General features: G+C 43.9%; 2 protein-coding genes across 3 annotated transcripts in view; one reads left to right on the plus strand and one right to left on the minus strand.

Moving 5' to 3' along the window:
- Positions 1–18,896, minus strand: part of c24h8orf34 (chromosome 24 C8orf34 homolog) — a 122,158-nt gene that overhangs the window by 101,267 nt on the left and 1,995 nt on the right. The window lies entirely within an intron of this gene.
- LOC137064262 (putative SCAN domain-containing protein SCAND2P) lies at positions 13,843–18,534 on the plus strand. The gene is made up of 2 exons (XM_067435636.1): positions 13,843–14,979; positions 18,291–18,534. Exons 1-2 carry the CDS (start codon positions 13,843–13,845, stop codon positions 18,291–18,293), a joined length of 1,140 nt encoding a protein of 379 aa, XP_067291737.1. The 3' UTR covers positions 18,294–18,534.

The following is an 18,896-nucleotide window of genomic DNA, read 5'->3' on the forward strand; positions in this document are numbered from 1 at the left end:
ATACACACAACAGAAACCACTGTGTAGAATAATTGCATCTCATAACGCAAGGTGCAACTTCCATTTGCAGTATGAATAAACTGACTCTACTGTTTTAAGCAACAACCTAACTACATTGTAACAGATTCAACCCGGCGCTCTGGTGGAGTTTAAATAGTCTGTAATCGGTGCTCTTGGGAAAGGGAAAAGACGAATGGCAAAAAAGGCAGGTCCAAGGCACTCAGTTAAGTGAAGGATGAGGAAATAATTAAAAAGCCTTTATTTGGTATGGCTTAAATCATTTTAAAATACAAGAGCCAACATGTTTCGACCCAAATTGGTCTTCATCAGGGCAGAGCAACACAATGAATGAGAATGTTAACAATTTATATGTTACACCCCACCCATAACCTAACAAACATCCAATTAGCCTAACAAGGACTAATACAATCAATTAATCCAATGAGGCAATCAGGTGTACAGGATTGGGGATACCAACGTAATAGGAAAAAAAAAAAAAAAAAAAAAACGACAAACTCCCCTTTAACGTAGGCTACCTGGAGAGAAAAACAAAGCAAGTGTACAATATTAGAAACAAAACTCAAAGACCAGAAAAGCAAAAGTAAGAAAGACAAAGCAAAATCATCATAAAGACATAGACAATACATCATAAAAAACACTTGAACTCTATGTCCTCGTTCAGACCTGGATAACGAAGCGCGTCCAGCTGATGGATCCAAAATGACTCACGCTGATTAAGTTTGCGGATCCTATCACCTCCTCTATCCAAAGGTCTCACATGCTCCAAAACCTCTATTTTTAATAGAGAATCATTCTTATTGTGCACATATAAAAAATGTATAATGTATATAAAATTTTTTTTTTTTTTTTTTTTTTTTTTTTCTATTACGTTGGTATCCCCAATCCTGTACACCTGATTGCCTCATTGGATTAATTGATTGTATTAGTCCTTGTTAGGCTAATTGGATGTTTGTTAGGTTATGGGTGGGGTGTAACATATAAATTGTTAACATTCTCATTCATTGTGTTGCTCTGCCCTGATGAAGACCAATTTGGGTCGAAACATGTTGGCTCTTGTATTTTAAAATGATTTAAGCCATACCAAATAAAGGCTTTTTAATTATTTCCTCATCCTTCACTTAACTGAGTGCCTTGGACCTGCCTTTTTTAACCTAACTACATTGTTCAATTTACACTCACCTAAAGGATTATTAGGAACACCTGTTCAATTTCATTAATGCAATTATCTAATCAACCAATCAAATGGCAGTTGCTTCAATGCATTTAGGGGTGTGGTCCTGGTCAAGACAATCTCCTGAACTCCAAACTGAATGTCAGAATGGGAAAGAAAGGTGACAATTTTGAGCGTGGAATGGTTGTTGGTGCTAGACAGGCCAGTCTGAGTATTTCACAATCTGCTCAGTTACTGGGATTTTGACGCAAAACCATTTCTAGGGTTTACAAAGAATGGTGTGAAAAGGGAAAAACCAGATGTCCAGTATGTGGCAGTCCTGTGGCCGAAAATGCCTTGTTGATGCTAGAGGTCAGAGGAGAATGGGCTGACTGATTAAAGCTGATAGAAGAGCAACTTTGACTGAAATAACCACTCGTTACCACCGAGGAATGCAGCAAAGCATTTGTGAAGCCACAACACGCACAACCTTGAGGCGGATGGGCTACAACAGCAGAAGACCCCACCGGGTACCACTCATTTCCACTACAAATAGGAAAAAGAGGCTACAATTTGCACGAGCTCACCAAAATTGGACAGTTGAAGTCTGGAAAAATGTTGCTGGTCTGATGAGTCTCGATTTCTGTTGAGACATTCAGATGGTAGAGTCAGAATTTGGCGTAAACAGAATGAGAACATGGATCCATCATGCCTTGTTACCAGTGTGCAGGCTGGTGGTGGTGGTGTAATGGTCTGGGGAATGTTTTCTTGGCACACTTTAGGCCCCTTAGTGCCAATTGGGCATCGTTTAAATTGCACAGCCTACCTGAGCATTGTTTCTGACCATGCCCATCTTTATGAGCACCATGTACCCATCCTCTGATGGCTACATTTTAAATTGGTTTCTTGAACATGAAAATGAGTTCACTGTACTAAAATGGCCCCACAGTCACCAGATCTCAACCCAATAAAGCATCTTTGGGATGTGGTGGAACGGGAGCTTCGTGCCCTGGATGTGCATCCCACAAATCTCCATCAACTGCAAGATGGTATCCTATCAATATGGGCCAACATGTCTAAAGAATGCTTTCAGCACCTTGTTGAATCAATGCCACGTAGAATTTAAGGCAGTTCCTCAAAGTTGATGTGTTAGAAGCAGGAAAAACAGGCAATTGTAATAAAGAAGGCTGGCCCGTGTGGTGTGATCAAACAGACGAGCTACTGTAGCTCAGATTGCTCAAGAAGTTAATGCTGGTTCTGATAGAATGGTGTCAGAATACACAGTGAAACGCAGTTTGTTGCGTATGAGGCTGCATAGCCGCAGACCAATCAGACTGACCATGCTGACCCCCATCCACCACTGAAAGCGCCAATGGGGAACACATGGCACCAGGATGCACTATGGGAAGAAGGCAAGCCGGCGGAGGTAGTGTGATGCTTTGGGCAATGTTCTGCTGAGAAACCTTAGGTCCTGCCAGCCATGTGGATATTACTTTGACATGTACCACTTACCTAAGCATTTTTAAAGAACATATACAGGTCCTTCTCAAAAAAATTGCATATTGTGATAAAGTTCATTATTTTCCATAATGTAATGATAAAAATTAAACTTTCATATATTTTAGATTCATTGCACACCAATTAAAATATTTCAGGTCTTTTATTATTTTAATACTGATGATTTTGGCATACAGCTCATGAAAACCCCAAATTCCTCAAAAAAATCTAAAAAAATAGCATATTTCATCCGACCAATAAAAGAAAAGTGTTTTTAATACAAAAAAAAGTCAACCTTCAAATAATTATGTTCAGTTATGCACTCAATACTTGGTCGGGAATCCTTTTGCAGAAATGACTGCTTCAATGCGGCGTGGAGGCGATCAGCCTGTGGCACTGCTGAGGTGTTATGAAGGCCCAGGATGCTTCGATAGCGGCCTTAAGCTCATCCAGAGTGTTGGGTCTTGCGTCTCTCAACTTTCTCTTCACAATATCCCACAGATTCTGTATGGGGTTCAGGTCAGGAGAGTTGGCAGGCCAATTGAGCACAGTAATGCCATGGTCAGTAAACCATTTACCAGTGGTTTTGGCACTGTGAGCAGGTGCCAGGTCGTGCTGAAAAACCAAATCTTCATCTCCATAAAGCTTTTCAGCAGATGGAAGCATGAAGTGCTCCAAAATCTCCTGATAGCTAGCTGCATTGACCCTGCCCTTGATAAAACACAGTGGACCAACACCAGCAGCTGACATGGCACCCCAGACCATCACTGACTGTGGGTACTTGACACTGGACTTCAGGCATTTTGGCATTTCCTTCTCCCCAGTCTTCCTCCAGACTCCTTGATTTCCGAATGACATGCAAAATTTGAGCAACAGTCCAGTGCTGCTTCTCTGTAGCCCAGGTCAGGCGCTTCTGGCGCTGTTTCTGGTTCAAAAGTGGCTTGACCTGGGGAATGCGGCACCTGTAGCCCATTTCCTGCACACGCCTGTGCACGGTGGCTCTGGATGTTTCTACTCCAGACTCAGTCCACTGCTTCCGCAGGTCCCCCAAGGTCTGGAATCGGTCCTTCTCAACAATCTTCCTCAGGGTCCGGTCACCTCTTCTCGTTGTGCAGCGTTTTTTGCCACACTTTTTCCTTCCCACAGACTTCCCACTGAGGTGCCTTGATACAGCACTCTGGGAACAGCCTATTCGTTCAGAAATTTCTTTCTGTGTCTTACCCTCTCGCTTGAGGGTGTCAATGATGGCCTTCTGGACAGCAGTCAGTTCAGCAGTCTTACCCATGATTGCGGTTTTTTAAAAGCCTCAGGAATCTTTTGCAGGTGTTTAGAGTTAATTAGCTGATTCAGATGATTAGGTTAATAGCTCGTTTAGAGAACCTTTTCATGATATGCTAATTGTTAGATAGGAATTTTGGGTTTTCATGAGCTGTATGCCAAAATCATCAGTATTAAAACAATAAAAGACCTGAAATATTTCAGTTGGTGTGCAATGAATCTAAAATATATGCAAGTTTGTTTTTTATCATTACATTATGGAATATAATGAACTTTTATCACATATGCTAATTTTCTGAGAAGGACCTGTATGTATAATATATATATATATATATATATACACAGTGTTACCTAGAAACATTCAGCTGGACAGTTTTAGGCTGTAAATAAATAGTAAGGGTTATTTGTTTACAATGTAAAACTGCAGCTAAATGTTAAAATAACATTCAGATGTGTTTTTTTATAGAAGCATATTATCCTTGCTCTTGCTGACACACATTTTCTAGATATATTTTGATCTTTTATCATCCTTTAAGTGTCTTTCTTCATCTGAGTTCATTAGTGTTTTAGGCTTAACTATCATGAGTCATGATGGAAGCTGATACTGTCTGTTTAATACCGACTGTGTGAGTCACTGCCATAAACTCTTCGGGGAAAAAAGCAACAATTCCTTAAAATTAATTATCAAGTCTCCTGACTCATTGTCTGGACCAATAGCGGCTCCTCGTAAGTTCAGGTAGGCCAGATTCTGGGTCTTTTGGTGCTAGAATATGATTTATATCCTAATCACTGAACACAAGACACTTTTGGCAAAATTCGAATGTCCTTGCGTTATTCAACCTGAGGGTGGCGCTCTAATGATGACTTTACTACACACAAAAACACGTAGAATGCCATCACGGAATTGTCTTAATGTAGTATTATTGCATCCAAATGTTGTTTTAGAATGTTGCAATTTGTCATGTCTATTCTCAGTACAAACATAAAGCAAACACAACAGAACTACTGTACATAAAGGCTATTCACATGAGCACGTAAGATTTATAAAGGAGGATTTATAGAATACTTTCATTAATTTGATATGCTACTCCACATAGAAAGAACAGACATGCCAACTACTGAACTGATGCAGACACATAGCTTTAGTGGACTAATATCGTCTTGGTCTGGACCGAGGTTTATGTGAGGTAATGTCACGTAAAACTAAGCGGGGCAGCTAGAAAATTTCACCACACATTTACATTGTAAATTTGTGGGGAGCTTTAGAGCTGGAGAGGGCTCCGGGATTGGCTCCCTGCTTAGTATCATGAATACATGCCTGCCTGCTCACTTTACGACTTAAAATAGTCTAGAAAATCCTAAAAATATTTATTGCAGAATGCTGAACACATTTACTATTTATTATTAATTCAGCTTATTGTGGTCTATGTTTGGATTAATATTTTGATGGAGATCCACCTGCCCTTACAGACGAGCCATGGCTGGTCTAGACACAATATGAATGAAATAAGTTACATATGTTTCCAGTGTTGGTCATGCTGTATATATGTCACGTTTTGAGTTTGTTTATTTGTGTTTAGATCTATTTTTCTGTTCTGGTGTTTTTCTGAGTTTCTAGGTTAGCCTTCTTGTTATTTAGTTCTGTCATCCTCAGTTCCCTGCCTGTTGGTTTCCATATTTACTGATTGACTTATTTTTTCTGTTCAGGTGTGTCTTGGTAATTAACTCGTTAGCTTTTTGTTTGCTGTGTATATAAGCCCTTAGTTTTAGTTAGATAATTGTTCAGTATTAGTTGTGTTAAAATGCTATATACTCTTTCTTGGTTTTGAATTTAAATGAATGTTTTCCCTGGATTTTCCACTCCTTTGTCAATAAAGTCTTTGAGACACAGCATGAGAATATACCGTATACATGTTACATGTTTTTTTTAAAGTTTTTTTTTTTTTTACCCAAGCTCAGCAATGCCAGAGGCTGCACTCTCATTATTCCTCTGATTCCATCATTTATGCCTTACGTCACAGCAGGGTGACACTGACTGAAGACTGGTACAGAGTTTTGGATGGATTCCAGCCCTTGAGACAAGAGGAAGAGGAAAGGAAAGGAGTGGTATAGCATCAGAAAGCTACACATAGAAAAACATATATATTGAGGAAAATAAGTATTTGAACACCATGCTATTTTCCTTGAAAGGGTCAATTGTCAAGAGACATAATCTAAATTAAAAAAAATCCAGAAATCACAATGTATGATTTTTTATCTATTTATTTGTATAATACAGCTGCAAATAAGTATATGAACACCTGAGAAAATCAATGTTAATATTTGGTTCAGCAGCTTTTGTTTGCAATTACAGAGGTCAAATGTTTCCTGTATATTTTCACCAGGTTTGCACACACTGCAGGAGGGTTTTTGGCCCACTCCTCCACACAGATCTTCTCTAGATCCGTCAGGTTTCTGGCCTGTCGCTGAGAAACACAGAGTTTGAGCTCCCTCCATAGATCCTCTATTGGGTTTAGGTCTGGAGACTGGCTAGGCCACACCAGAACCTTGATATGATTCTTATAGAGCCACTCCATGGTTATCCTGGCTGTGTGCTTCGAGTCCTTGTCATGTTGGAAGACCCAGCCTCGACCCATCTTCAATGCGCTAACTGAGGGAAGGTGGTTGTTCCCCAAAATCTTGCAATACATGGCCCGGTCATCCTCTCCTTAATACAGTGCAGTTGCCCTGTCCCATGTGCAGAAAAACACCCCAAAGCATGATGCTACCACCCCCATGCTTCACAGTAGGGATGGTGTTCTTGGGATGGTACTCATCGTTCTTCTTTCTCCAAACACGTTTAGTGGAATTATGACCAAAAAGTTCTATTTTGGTCTCATCTGACCACATGACTTTCTCCCATGACTCCTCTGGATCATCCAAATGGTCATTGTCAAACTTAAGACGGGCCTGGACATGTGCTGGTTTAAGCAGGGGAACCTTCCGTGCCATGATTTCAAACCATGACGTCTTAGTGTTTTACCCACAGGAACCTTGGAAACGGTGGTCCCAGCTCTTTTCAGGTCATTGGACAAACAGTTGCATCTAATTTTGGATAATAAATGGAGTGGAGGTGGACATTTTAAAGGCAGACTAACAGGTCTTTAAGGGTCAGAATTCTAGCTGATAGACAGGTGTTCGAATACTTATTTGCAGCTGTATCATACAAACAAATAGTTTAAAAAAAGTTTATTATGTCTCTCACAGTGAACATGCACCTACAATGACAATTTCAGACCGCTCCATGAGGGAGAACTTGCAAAATAGCAGGGTGTTCAAATACTTATTTTCCTCACTATATATATATATATATATATACACACACCTAAAGGATTACTAGGAAGACCATACTAATACTGTGTTTGACCCCCTTTCGCCTTCAGAACTGCCTTAATTCTACGTGGCATTGATTCAACAAGGTGCTGAAAGCATTCTTTAGAAATGTTGGCCCGTATTGATAGGATAGCATCTTGCAGTTGATGGAGATTTGTGAGATGCACATCCAGGGCACGAAGCTCCCGTTCCACCACATCCCAAAGATGCTCTATTGGGTTGAGATCTGGTGACTGTGGGGGCCATTTTAGTACAGTGAACTCATTGTCATGTTCAAGAAACCAATTTGAAATGATTCGAGCTTTGTGACATGGTGCATTATCCTGCTGGAAGTAGCCATCAGAGGATGGGTACATGGTGGACATCAATGGATTGACATGGTCAGAAACAATGCTCAGGTAGGCCGTGGCATTTAAACGATGCCCAATTGGCACTAATGGGCCTAAAGTGTGCCAAGAAAACATCTCCCACGCCATTACACCACCACCACCAGCCTGAACAGTGGTAACAAGGCATGATGGATCCATGTTCTCATTCTGTTTACACCAAATTCTGACTCTACCATCTGAATGTCTCAACAGAAATCAAGACTCATCAGACCAGGCAACATTTTTTCCAGTCTTCAACTGTCCAATTTTGGTGAGCTTTTGCAAATTATAGCTTCTTTTTCCTATTTGTAGTGGAGATGAGTGGTACCCGGTGGGGTCTTCTGCTGTTGTAGCCCATCCGCCTCAAGGCTGTGTGTGTTGTGGCTTCACAAATGGAGACCAAGTCAACACCTCAAACTCGTTATTGTGCTCCTCAAACCATTCCTGAACCATTTTTGCTTTGTGGTAGGGTGCATTACCCTACTGAAAGAGGCCACAGCCACCCGGGAAATAACTATTCAAGAAACAACGCTTAGGTAGGTGGTACGTGGTCAAAGTAACATCCACATGGATGGCAGGACCCAAGGTTTCTCAGCAGAACATTGCCCAAAGCATCACACTGCCTCCACCGGCTTTCCTACTTTCCATAGTGTATGCCATGTGTTCCCCAGGTAAGTGACACACACACACCTGGCCATCCACGTGATGTAAAAGAAAATGTGACTTATCAGACCAGGCCACCCTCTTCAATTGCTCCATGGTCCAGTTCTGATGCTCATGTGCCCACTCTTGGCACTTTTGGTGGTGGAAAAGGGTCAGCTTGGGCTCCCTGACTGGTCTGCGGCTATGCAGCCGCATACGCAACAAACTGCGATGCACTGTGTAGTCTGACACCTTCTATGAGAACCAGCATTATTGAGCAATTTGAGCAGCAGTAGCTTCTACAAGAGAACAGACATTGCTTTAAAAAAATGGGGGCACTTATTTTGATTCAAGATTACAGGGCACATGCATGTAAAAATTATGACGTGTGCATATATATATATATATATATATATATATATATATATATATATATATATATATATATATATATATATATAAGCTCTGCAATATACCATAAAAAATAAGAATTGTCCATTTTGATTTCCTGGTGAAAAATCAACAACAGTGCTACAACAGCGACCTTTCTGAGCAGTCTATGATTAAACTTTCTTTACACATAAGCAGGGATGTCAGCAGTACTTACAGTAAACCACCTAACTGTTATTTTACCCAAAAAGTTGCTGAATAAAAATCTAAATTCATAATGGACAAGACTGCACAATAAGAGATTTGACTTGATTTTTTACAGTGTTCAACAAAGGTCTACACAATAGTCACATACATTTTTATCCAGATAGCATCAGATTTCTTAATACAGTACATGTTCAGACATGTTCCACTCAGCATTATTTAATCAAGGGATTCATGTAATATTGTATTTATTCAATTTCAGATTGTCAGGTGAGCTTGTCTCGTCCTCAGGACGTTTGAGGGGAGCTCACGCTGCACAGACACCTCAGATGTCTGCAGGTCACTACAACATTAATTAGTACCTAGACCGCCAAGAAGCCTCTATAAATAAAGGCAAGTGAGAGTGGGGGAATTCTCTGTCTTATTCTCCATTTTCTATCCCTGCTGTGAGTGTGTGAGACTCCTCAGGGTACAGATCTGTGTGTAGCCCCTCTGCTGTAATTAGCAACATCTTAACAAGACCTAGACATCCTACACATTTTTGCTGCATTTAAAGGTTGACTATAGAATGACAGAAAATAGTTAGCTGTCACACATGCATCAACGATGTCCCGTTAAGTTGGGCTCTCAGACACGTCAATGTTTTAGCTGAAATTTCTGATACACCTCTATTATTCATCATGTTGATATACAAAAGGCAATTTTACCAACCCTGACTGAACAGTTCTTGATTTTTCAATTGCCTGTGGTGGGTGTCATTTTCAATTTCAATCAGGAAATGCGATGATTCTCCACCCAATTGATTTTATGGATTTTCTGTGTGCTGATGTAGCATTCAATTTGTTACTTGTGGGACAGTGAGGAGCTTCATAACGACAGTTGTATCTCAAAATATCTAGCACAAAGAATTTATATGGTCAACACATAAAATGCAAACTTGTTTGTTATTCACTTTTGCATTGCATTTTATATCACTAAGTGCTGATATTCAGACTAAGATTGTGTGATGTGAACAATTTAGTACATTAGTTAATATTTTTATAAATAAAAATGATATAACAACACAAGCCCTACATTTGCATCTTTACACAGTTGTGGGGTTCCATTCCCGAATGAATTAGTGTTATTGAACAAAATAGGTTGAGTGAATAATTCTATGACTTGCTCATAAAAACATGAAATGTGATACATCCTAGTTTGCTGCTTATACCTCAACAATATTTAAGCCTCAAAAGTAAGTTCTCTAGAAGGAAAAAGTTGAAATCTAGCACATAGAATTGCCAAGGTTAACATAAAATGTAAACTTATTTGTTGTTCACTTTTTCAATGCATTTTTTCCATAATTCAGCAATATTGCCTAGGGCTGATATTGAGACCAACAGTACAATTGTTTACAAAAATTTAGTAAATAAGAAGTTGATATTAAAAAACGTAGACCTACATTTGCATCTTACATAGTCATGGGGTTTCATTCCCGAATAAATTAGTGTTATTGAACAAATCAGTTGAGTGAATCATTCAGTGACTTACTCATAAAAACATGATACGTCCCATTTCGCCTGCTTATACTATACCTCAAAATTAAGAGCAAGTAGATACATTTAAGCGTGTATCATAAGTAAGCAAGATTCGGGCTATACTATACACGTTTGGTGATGCAAGTGGTGCAGAAATTAGTTGCACACTGCAGTTTTAAGACACAAGTGCCGCAACCTATGGAGAAACTGGACAAGCAGAAATGACCAAACAACCTTTAACCCCCAGTCCCTTCACACCTAGAGTTCAGTGAACATAGGCTGACACTATTTCAGAGAGGCCCTGGAGAAACTGAGCCACACAAATTGCTCTATACACTGAATGACTTTTCTAGAACAGAGCAATGCACTCTGGGCAAGTGTATCCTTGACTCTGGATGAAATGCATTGGGATAGTCTTATTGCAAAAGCAAAAATGTTCTCATAAATCTTGCATTTTCATCCCTTGTGATGTAACAGAATAGTCAGACCCTATCAAGAATCATCCATGCCATGATCTCCGTCAATAAATGTCTTCCCCTATGAGAGAAAGGAATCTTCTAAAAATAAAACTGTGTGGCTCAGTAAGTGCAAGTACTGTCTGTGACAGCCACAAATCAAACCTCTAGCCATAACAATAATATTTGAGTACACACATACTGGCCGAATTAAAATATATTAACTGTATATATTCTGAATACAGAAATGTTGATGCCTGTGGTTTTATTGCCTGAATGCACTGGCGTGTAACTGTACGCTAATCAAACCTCCGTTTGCTCAATCTACAGTGTATTTCGTGGGTGAACGCACAATTCTCACAACCGAGATCAATTAAGCTGCTGCTTTATAAACATTTCACTCCTTTTATTGCACTGCCTCCATCCATTACACTGCGAGAGGGCCACTTTGATTGGCTATTGATAGCCTGTTTTCCTGTTACTGGCCCAAACTTGTTCTCGTCACAGATGAGTGGAGCAGATAATCGCTGCAGTTGCCTATGAGACTATAAATTCTGCTGTCCGCGTCTGTCTTTGTGTCTTTAAGTTTAGTCTAAGATTTGTTATTACCTGAAAATACTCCTCAATATTTATCTACAAACAGCATATATCTCATATATATAAAAGAGAATCTAAAACAAAAAATCATAATTTCTCAGTATAAATCTTGGGCATCATTAGAAGATAGTTCTTCAAGGAAAGTCTCAAGAAGATGTAAATTAGTTTAAATAATAATAATAAAAAAGATATCTTCACTAATGAATGCAGAAAAAATGCACTCAGGCAAAACAGTTAACACTAATCAACACAGCTATCTCGATCTTCATTCCCCACACAATATATCACTCTACTGGAAAATTAAAATAAGCAAAGCCCTAATTTAGTGCAGGTGGATTTAATCATATTCATTCAAAGTCATATAAGCATGCTGCAAGTGTTGCCCGCACCATTAAATTTTTTCCATGTTTTTTTTCTTTGCAGGAAACTTCCTAATTAATTCTGAGCAGCCCGAGGGCCGATCGCCAGTTAACTGTCGACTCCTATTCTATCTGGACTTAAGTAAAACTATAAGGATGTAAAAACCTTAACAAATCGTTCTTCTGTCTTTGCTGTGGCTGACACGGAATGTGTTAGTGTGATAAGTCAGTTTAAAAAGAGGAAATAGCATAAATATTCATGCAAGTGGCCAAATTCTGCGGCAAGCAAATGTATTTTTTATGTATTAAAAAAACTGACCTATAAAATATTACAGTTCTGTGTTGCCGTGCCTTGGTGAGCAGCAGCTACAGCTGCCGTCTTATTCCCCAGTTCCATGCATATTGCATTCATAGTGACCTCAATTTAGGTTTTCTTGTCAACTTCGTTTTTTTTCAAGAACTGGTAAAGTAGCAAACAAGGTTAATGTATCTTTTTTTTTTTCTTACAGTATGTCTGTTTTGTTCTGCTGACGGGTTCACTGTGAGCACAGTTACAGCTTACAGTGGAAATACACCGGGCAAACACACCTGGAAAAAGATACTGATAATAGTTATGATGTGCAAACAAATGAGACTCTATATCAGTTGTTTGCAGTGACATTATAAAATAACACAGGCATACCCTGATAGAGAAAACAGGCATCCTTGTTTAATAGGATAATATTTGTGAATGGATAAAGTGCTGTGCAAATTAAAATTTACATAACAGCATTTGTGTATAATACTTTGAACGTACAAGCAGGACTGGGGCAAGTTGTCACACTTTTTACTCAGTCAACACAGAGAAAAAGGGTGTCAAAATTGTACCTTTAGGGGTACAACAGCTTGTCCCTCAGTACCCTTAAAATGACATATTTGTACCTTTTTACCAAAAAAAAAAGGTATTGATATCAGGTGGCCTTAAGTACTATGTACTTACATCAAAAAAATAAGTACAATGTATTTGTGTTCAAATTGTATTGCAAAGCACTTTTGTTGATATTGAGGTGGGATACAGGTAGAGTTCGGGACAGGTGTGGTGGTGTGGGTCAGTTTAAGGGTAGGGTTAGGTGTAAGGGAAGTGCCAACTGGGTAATTACAAATGTAACTACAGAAATGAATTACAGATATAATTACATGCAGGTATTTTTTAAATTGTAAGCAGAATGAAAAAAAAACATGTACACAAGGGAACATAAGTGCATTGTATCAAATTATTAATTAAAATTTTAGTACATAGTAGTTAAGGCCACCTAATATAAAAGGGGGTCCAAAAGGTTCATAGTAGTAAGGTAGCCTATAAAAGCATCTTTTAAGAGTAAAAAGGTACAAATGTCATTTTAAAGGTACTGCCCCATGCAGCGACAAGCTGTTGTACCGCTAAAGGTACAATTTTGACAACCTTTTTCTCTGTGTATGCCCGAGAAAAAAAGAGTAATGTTGGGGGCATGTTGTTGCACTATATTGGGTAAGTTGTTTAAATTTAAACAGCTAGTAAATAATAAAATAAAATGAAAAGATTTATCATGAAAAAAAGAAATATGTAAAGTGTGGCAGGGGAGGCGTGGTTTTGCGGGATCGGCAGAGGGAGAGAGGAGGCGGAGCCGAGCGGGGCGTAAGTGGGTTAAGTGCAAATGACTAACACCTGTCTCTGATTGCAGTAGTTGGCGTGGAGAGACGGCTTATAAGCCACAGCAGAGAGAGACGAGGGAGAGAGAGTTTGGACTGGGACTCGGAGCGCAGCCTGTCTGGAGAGAGATAGCAGTGCAGAGTGTTGAAACCTGTGTGTGAAGTTTAATGAGTTGATGTGCCCTCGAGCACGTGTTTTGTTTGAAAGTAAAAGAGTAATAAAAGTGACGAGTCCCAGTAACGCCGACCCCGCCTTCTTCCTTACATCCTTGACCCGAACCACACTGGTGCCGAAACCCGGGAGGAAGAAGTGTGCACGCCGCCATGGAAACTCCATCCCGCCACCCACTTGCGGACCTAGTGCAATCGCTCGCGGGCCTCCACCAGGAGACTCATCAAGATCTGCGGGCCGTCAGGGAGGAGCAGCAAAAAAGATTTGAGGTGCTCCTCCAGGCCCAGCATGAGGACCGCGAGCTGTTCCGGAGCTGGATGGACCGGGAGGTTCAGGCCAGTCCCAAACCCACCAGCGACTCAGCCGCCACCATCGCGCTCTCGAAGATGGGACCGATGGACGACCCGGAGGCGTTCATCGACCTCTTCGAGAGGTCCGCCGCCGCTCGGGACTGGCCCAAGGAGGACTGGCCAATGCGGCTCCTGCCCCTGCTATCGGGAGAGGCGCAGGTAGCCGCCCACCAACTGCCAGTCAAGAACCTCCTGGTCTACGACGACCTCAAGCGCGCCATCCTGCAGCGGGTCGGCCGGACACCGGAACAGCACCGCCAGCGGTTCCGGACACTGGCGCTCGAAGAGTCCGGCCGGCCCTTCATCTTCGCGCACCAGCTCCGGGACTCGTGCCGCAAGTGGCTGATGGCCGGAGAATGCGACGCCGAGGGGATCATCGATCGCGTGGTGCTGGAGCAGTTCGTCGCGCGGCTTCCGAAGAAGACCGCGCAGTGGGTCCAGTGCCACCGCCCGGCGTCGCTGGACCAGGCCATCCAGTTGGCGGAAGACCAGATGGTGGCGTGCCACGGGGTCGGCGAGCCCTTGCCAGCGGCTTCTCTCTCTCTCTCTTCTCTCTCTCTCTCTCCTCCTAACCCCGCCCCGTCTCTCTCTAAACCTGTCCCCGCTCCCAGGTCCAGAGCTGGAGTGCCGCCCCGGCCGGCGCCGAGGTGGAGAACGGGGCCCGCGGCCGAGACAGCGGCGACTCCCCGGCCGGCGGCCCGGGGAGGAGGGAGCCTCGATCCCTTCCCGGGGTCCTTATCTCCGTCCCTCTCTCCACGCCAAGGGCTGGACCCACTTCCAGCCACTAGGGCGGCGGGGAGGCCTGGGCCGGCTTGTTGGCGCTGTGGGGACCCGGGACACTTTATTGATCGGTGTCCGATGATGGAGGTGGGGACGCTGGTCCGGGTCCCCGACGCGCCACAAGCCGCCCCCGATCAAGCTGGCCTGTACCAGATACCCGTGAGTATCAAGGGGGGTACCTATCAGGCTTTGGTGGATTCGGGGTGTAACCAAACCTCCATCCATCAAAGCCTGATTTCACCTAGGGCATTGGATAACAGCCGCATGGTTAAGGTGAGGTGTGTGCACGGGGAAGTGGTGGACTATCCGTTGGTGCCCGTGGATATCCAATTTAGGGGTCAAACGCATAGTGTTGAGGTTGCAGTTAACCCGCGCCTCCGGCATCCCATAATTCTGGGGACGAATTGGCCAGCGTTTAATAAATTATTAGGGCACTTATGTGTGGATGCCTCTTGGGGGAAGAACGGAGGTGGGAGGATAGCGGTTGCGCAGGCGGGCGAGGTGGATTCGGGACCGCCGGGGGCAGTTCCAGGGGAACCGAGCGCAATGGGTCCGCCCATCTTCTCAGAGCGCGATGACTTTCCCTTGGAACAGTCCCGGGACGAGACGCTCAAAAATGCCTTTGCTCAGGTCCGCTCCATCGACGGCCACCGCGTCCACCCTGAACAACCGCTCTCCTATCCGTACTTCTCAGTAATAAACAACCGCTTGTATCGGGTGGTCCAAGACACCCAGTCAAAGCAAGATACAACGCAATTGTTGATACCAAAAAGCCGCCGGGAAATGCTTTTCCAGACGGCTCATTCTAATCCAATGGCGGGGCATTTAGGTCAAACGGCCACATTAAACCGTCTCATGGCCCGATTCTTTTGGCCGGGCATTCACGAGAATGTACGCCGGTGGTGTGCGTCTTGTCGGGAATGTCAGTTGGTGAACCCACCGGCCACCCCAAAAGCACCGTTGTGCCCTCTCCCATTAATGCAGGCCCCCTTCGAAAGAATTGGTATGGACCTCATCGGGCCATTGGAACGGTCCGCACGGGGACATCGCTTTGCGTTGGTGCTCGTGGACTACGCAACGCGATATCCCGAAGCAGTTCCTCTCCGCACGATTTCGGCGAAAAGTGTGGCGAGCGCTCTGTTTTCATTAATCTCCCGGGTGGGAATCCCGAAAGAGATTCTCACCGATCAAGGCACGGCGTTTATGTCACGGACGATCCGCGAACTATACGAATTATTGGGCATTAAGGCGATCCGTACCAGCGTCTATCACCCACAGACAGATGGTCTGGTGGAACGTTTTAATCGCACGTTAAAAACCATGATTCGTAAGTTCGTTCACGAAGACGCCAAGAATTGGGATAAATGGCTTGAGCCTCTGTTGTTCGCTGTTCGCGAGGTCCCCCAAGCCTCCACGGGGTTTTCCCCCTTCGAGCTGCTCTATGGGCGCCAGCCGCGGGGGGTGCTGGACGTCCTTAGAGAAGCTTGGGAGGACGGGCCTTCAGCGAGTAAGAACGAAATTCAGTATGTCCTGGACCTAAGAGCAAAACTCCACACGTTGGGGCGGCTATCCATGGAGAATTTGCTCCAGGCTCAGGACAGACAGAAACAGCTCTACAACAGAGGTGCGAAGCTGCGACAATTTTCACAGGGAGATAAAGTGCTTGTATTGCTGCCCACGTCCAGCTCGAAATTGCTCGCAAAGTGGCAAGGACCCTTTGTGGTCACGCGGCGAGTCGGAGAACTCAACTATGAGGTGAGCCGGTCAGATAGGGACGGGGCACGTCAAATCTACCACCTCAACCTCTTAAAAAAATGGTCAGAGGCGGAGTCAGTGATGCTAGCGACGGTAGTGGGCGGGGAGGAGGATCTCGGGCCGGAGGCGGTCCAAAAGCCTCATTCTCTCGCTCTGGCCCCGGGGGGGGATCACCTCTCACCCTCGCAGCTCACTGACGTGAAACAGCTACAGGCCGAGTTTGCCGACGTGTTCTCGCCCCTACCGGGGCGGACTGACCTCATCCAACACCACGTTGAGACGGAGCCGGGCGTGGTGGTTCGCAGTCGGCCATATAGACTACCGGAACATAAAAAGAAGGTAGTGCAGGACGAATTAGAGGCGATGCTGGACATGGGGGTAATAGAAGAATCTAACAGTGATTGGGCGAGCCCGATAGTTTTGGTGCCCAAAACGGACGGCTCCGTGCGATTCTGTGTAGATTATCGGAAAGTCAACGCGGTGTCAAAATTCGATGCGTATCCAATGCCAAGGGTGGACGAATTGCTTGATCGGCTAGGGACCGCTCGCTTTTATTCGACGCTGGACTTAACGAAGGGATATTGGCAGATCCCCTTGTCTCCAATGTCTAAAGAAAAGACCGCTTTTACCACGCCGTTCGGATTGCACCAATTTGTCACGCTTCCGTTCGGGTTGTTCGGGGCCCCAGCAACCTTCCAGCGACTGATGGACAGGATTCTCCGGCCGCACGCTGCATATGCCGCTGCCTATCTAGATGACATTATCATCTACAGTACGGACTGGCAGCGCCATATGCAGCATCTGCGTGCTGTACTGAAGTCGCTGAGGAGGGCGGGGCTAACCGCCAACCCGAAGAAGTGTGCGATTGGGCGGGTAGAAGTAAAGTATCTGGGCTTCCACTTGGGTCATGGGCAGGTGCGTCCCCAAATTGATAAGACAGCGGCAGTTGCGACTTCTCCGAGACCCAAGACCAAAAAGGAGGTTAGACAGTTCCTGGGGCTAGCGGGATATTATAGACGGTTTGTGCCTAATTATTCGGACCTCGCTAGCCCGCTGACTGATCTAACTAAAAAAGAGGTACCAGATACGGTTCAGTGGACGGAGCGGTGCCAGCAGGCTTTTACCCAGATAAAGGCTGCTCTGTGTGGTGGTCCGCTCTTACAGGCTCCTAATTTTTCTCTCCCTTTTATTCTGCAGACCGACGCGTCGGACAGGGGGTTGGGCGCCGTCCTGTCCCAGGAGGTGGAGGGTGAGGAACGGCCGGTGCTGTACATCAGCCGTAAGCTCTCTAAGAGGGAGGCGGTGTACAGCACCATAGAGAAAGAATGTTTAGCCATCAGGTGGGCCGTCCTCACCCTTCGCTACTACCTCCTGGGGCGGGAGTTCACCCTCTGTTCGGACCACGCCCCTCTGCAGTGGCTCCACCGCATGAAAGATACCAACGCGCGGATCACCCGGTGGTATCTAGCTTTACAGCCATTTAAATTCAAGGTGGTCCACAGGCCGGGTGCTCAGATGGCTGTGGCTGACTTCCTCTCCCGGAGGGGGGGGGGGGAGGCTGCAGGCCGGATGGCTCCCCGGCCTGAGTCGGGCGGTGGGGGTATGTGGCAGGGGAGGCGTGGTTTTGCGGGATCGGCAGAGGGAGAGAGGAGGCGGAGCCGAGCGGGGCGTAAGTGGGTTAAGTGCAAATGACTAACACCTGTCTCTGATTGCAGTAGTTGGCGTGGAGAGACGGCTTATAAGCCACAGCAGAGAGAGACGAGGGAGAGAGAGTTTGGACTGGGACTCGGAGCGCAGCCTGTCTGGAGAGAGATAGCAGTGCAGAGTGTTGAAACCTGTGTGTGAAGTTTAATGAGTTGATGTGCCCTCGAGCACGTGTTTTGTTTGAAAGTAAAAGAGTAATAAAAGTGACGAGTCCCAGTAACGCCGACCCCGCCTTCTTCCTTACATCCTTGACCCGAACCACATAAAGGTAACCACATTTGGTCAGAAATATTATAATTAAAGAATTGTATCAATAAAAACATGAGACAATTTTATCAAGGTTGACATTTATGAAAAATATACTTCAAAATACTTGTCCAGGGAACCTTTCAGTAAAAACCTACCTTCAAAAATATGATATTGAACATTTAGTTTAAATAAATAAATGAATAAATAATTTAATTTAAGGCTAAATTTAAACTTACATGGGCCCTACTTTAAAAAAATATAAACACTGTTTTAGAAACTACACCTTTGTGTGTGACTTTTGACTTAAAACAGCCCCTGTGACAACTAGCCCCGATCTAATCTACTTTCAACTATACAAACATAAGTGT

This window comes from Pseudorasbora parva, chromosome 24 (genome assembly GCF_024679245.1).
Source record: "Pseudorasbora parva isolate DD20220531a chromosome 24, ASM2467924v1, whole genome shotgun sequence".
Classification (NCBI taxonomy): domain Eukaryota; kingdom Metazoa; phylum Chordata; class Actinopteri; order Cypriniformes; family Gobionidae; genus Pseudorasbora; species Pseudorasbora parva.

Coding starts and splice junctions, on each gene's coding strand:
- LOC137064262 (XM_067435636.1), top strand. CDS start 13,843: ATGGAAACTCCATCCCGCCACCCACTTGCGGACCTAGTGCAATCGCTC.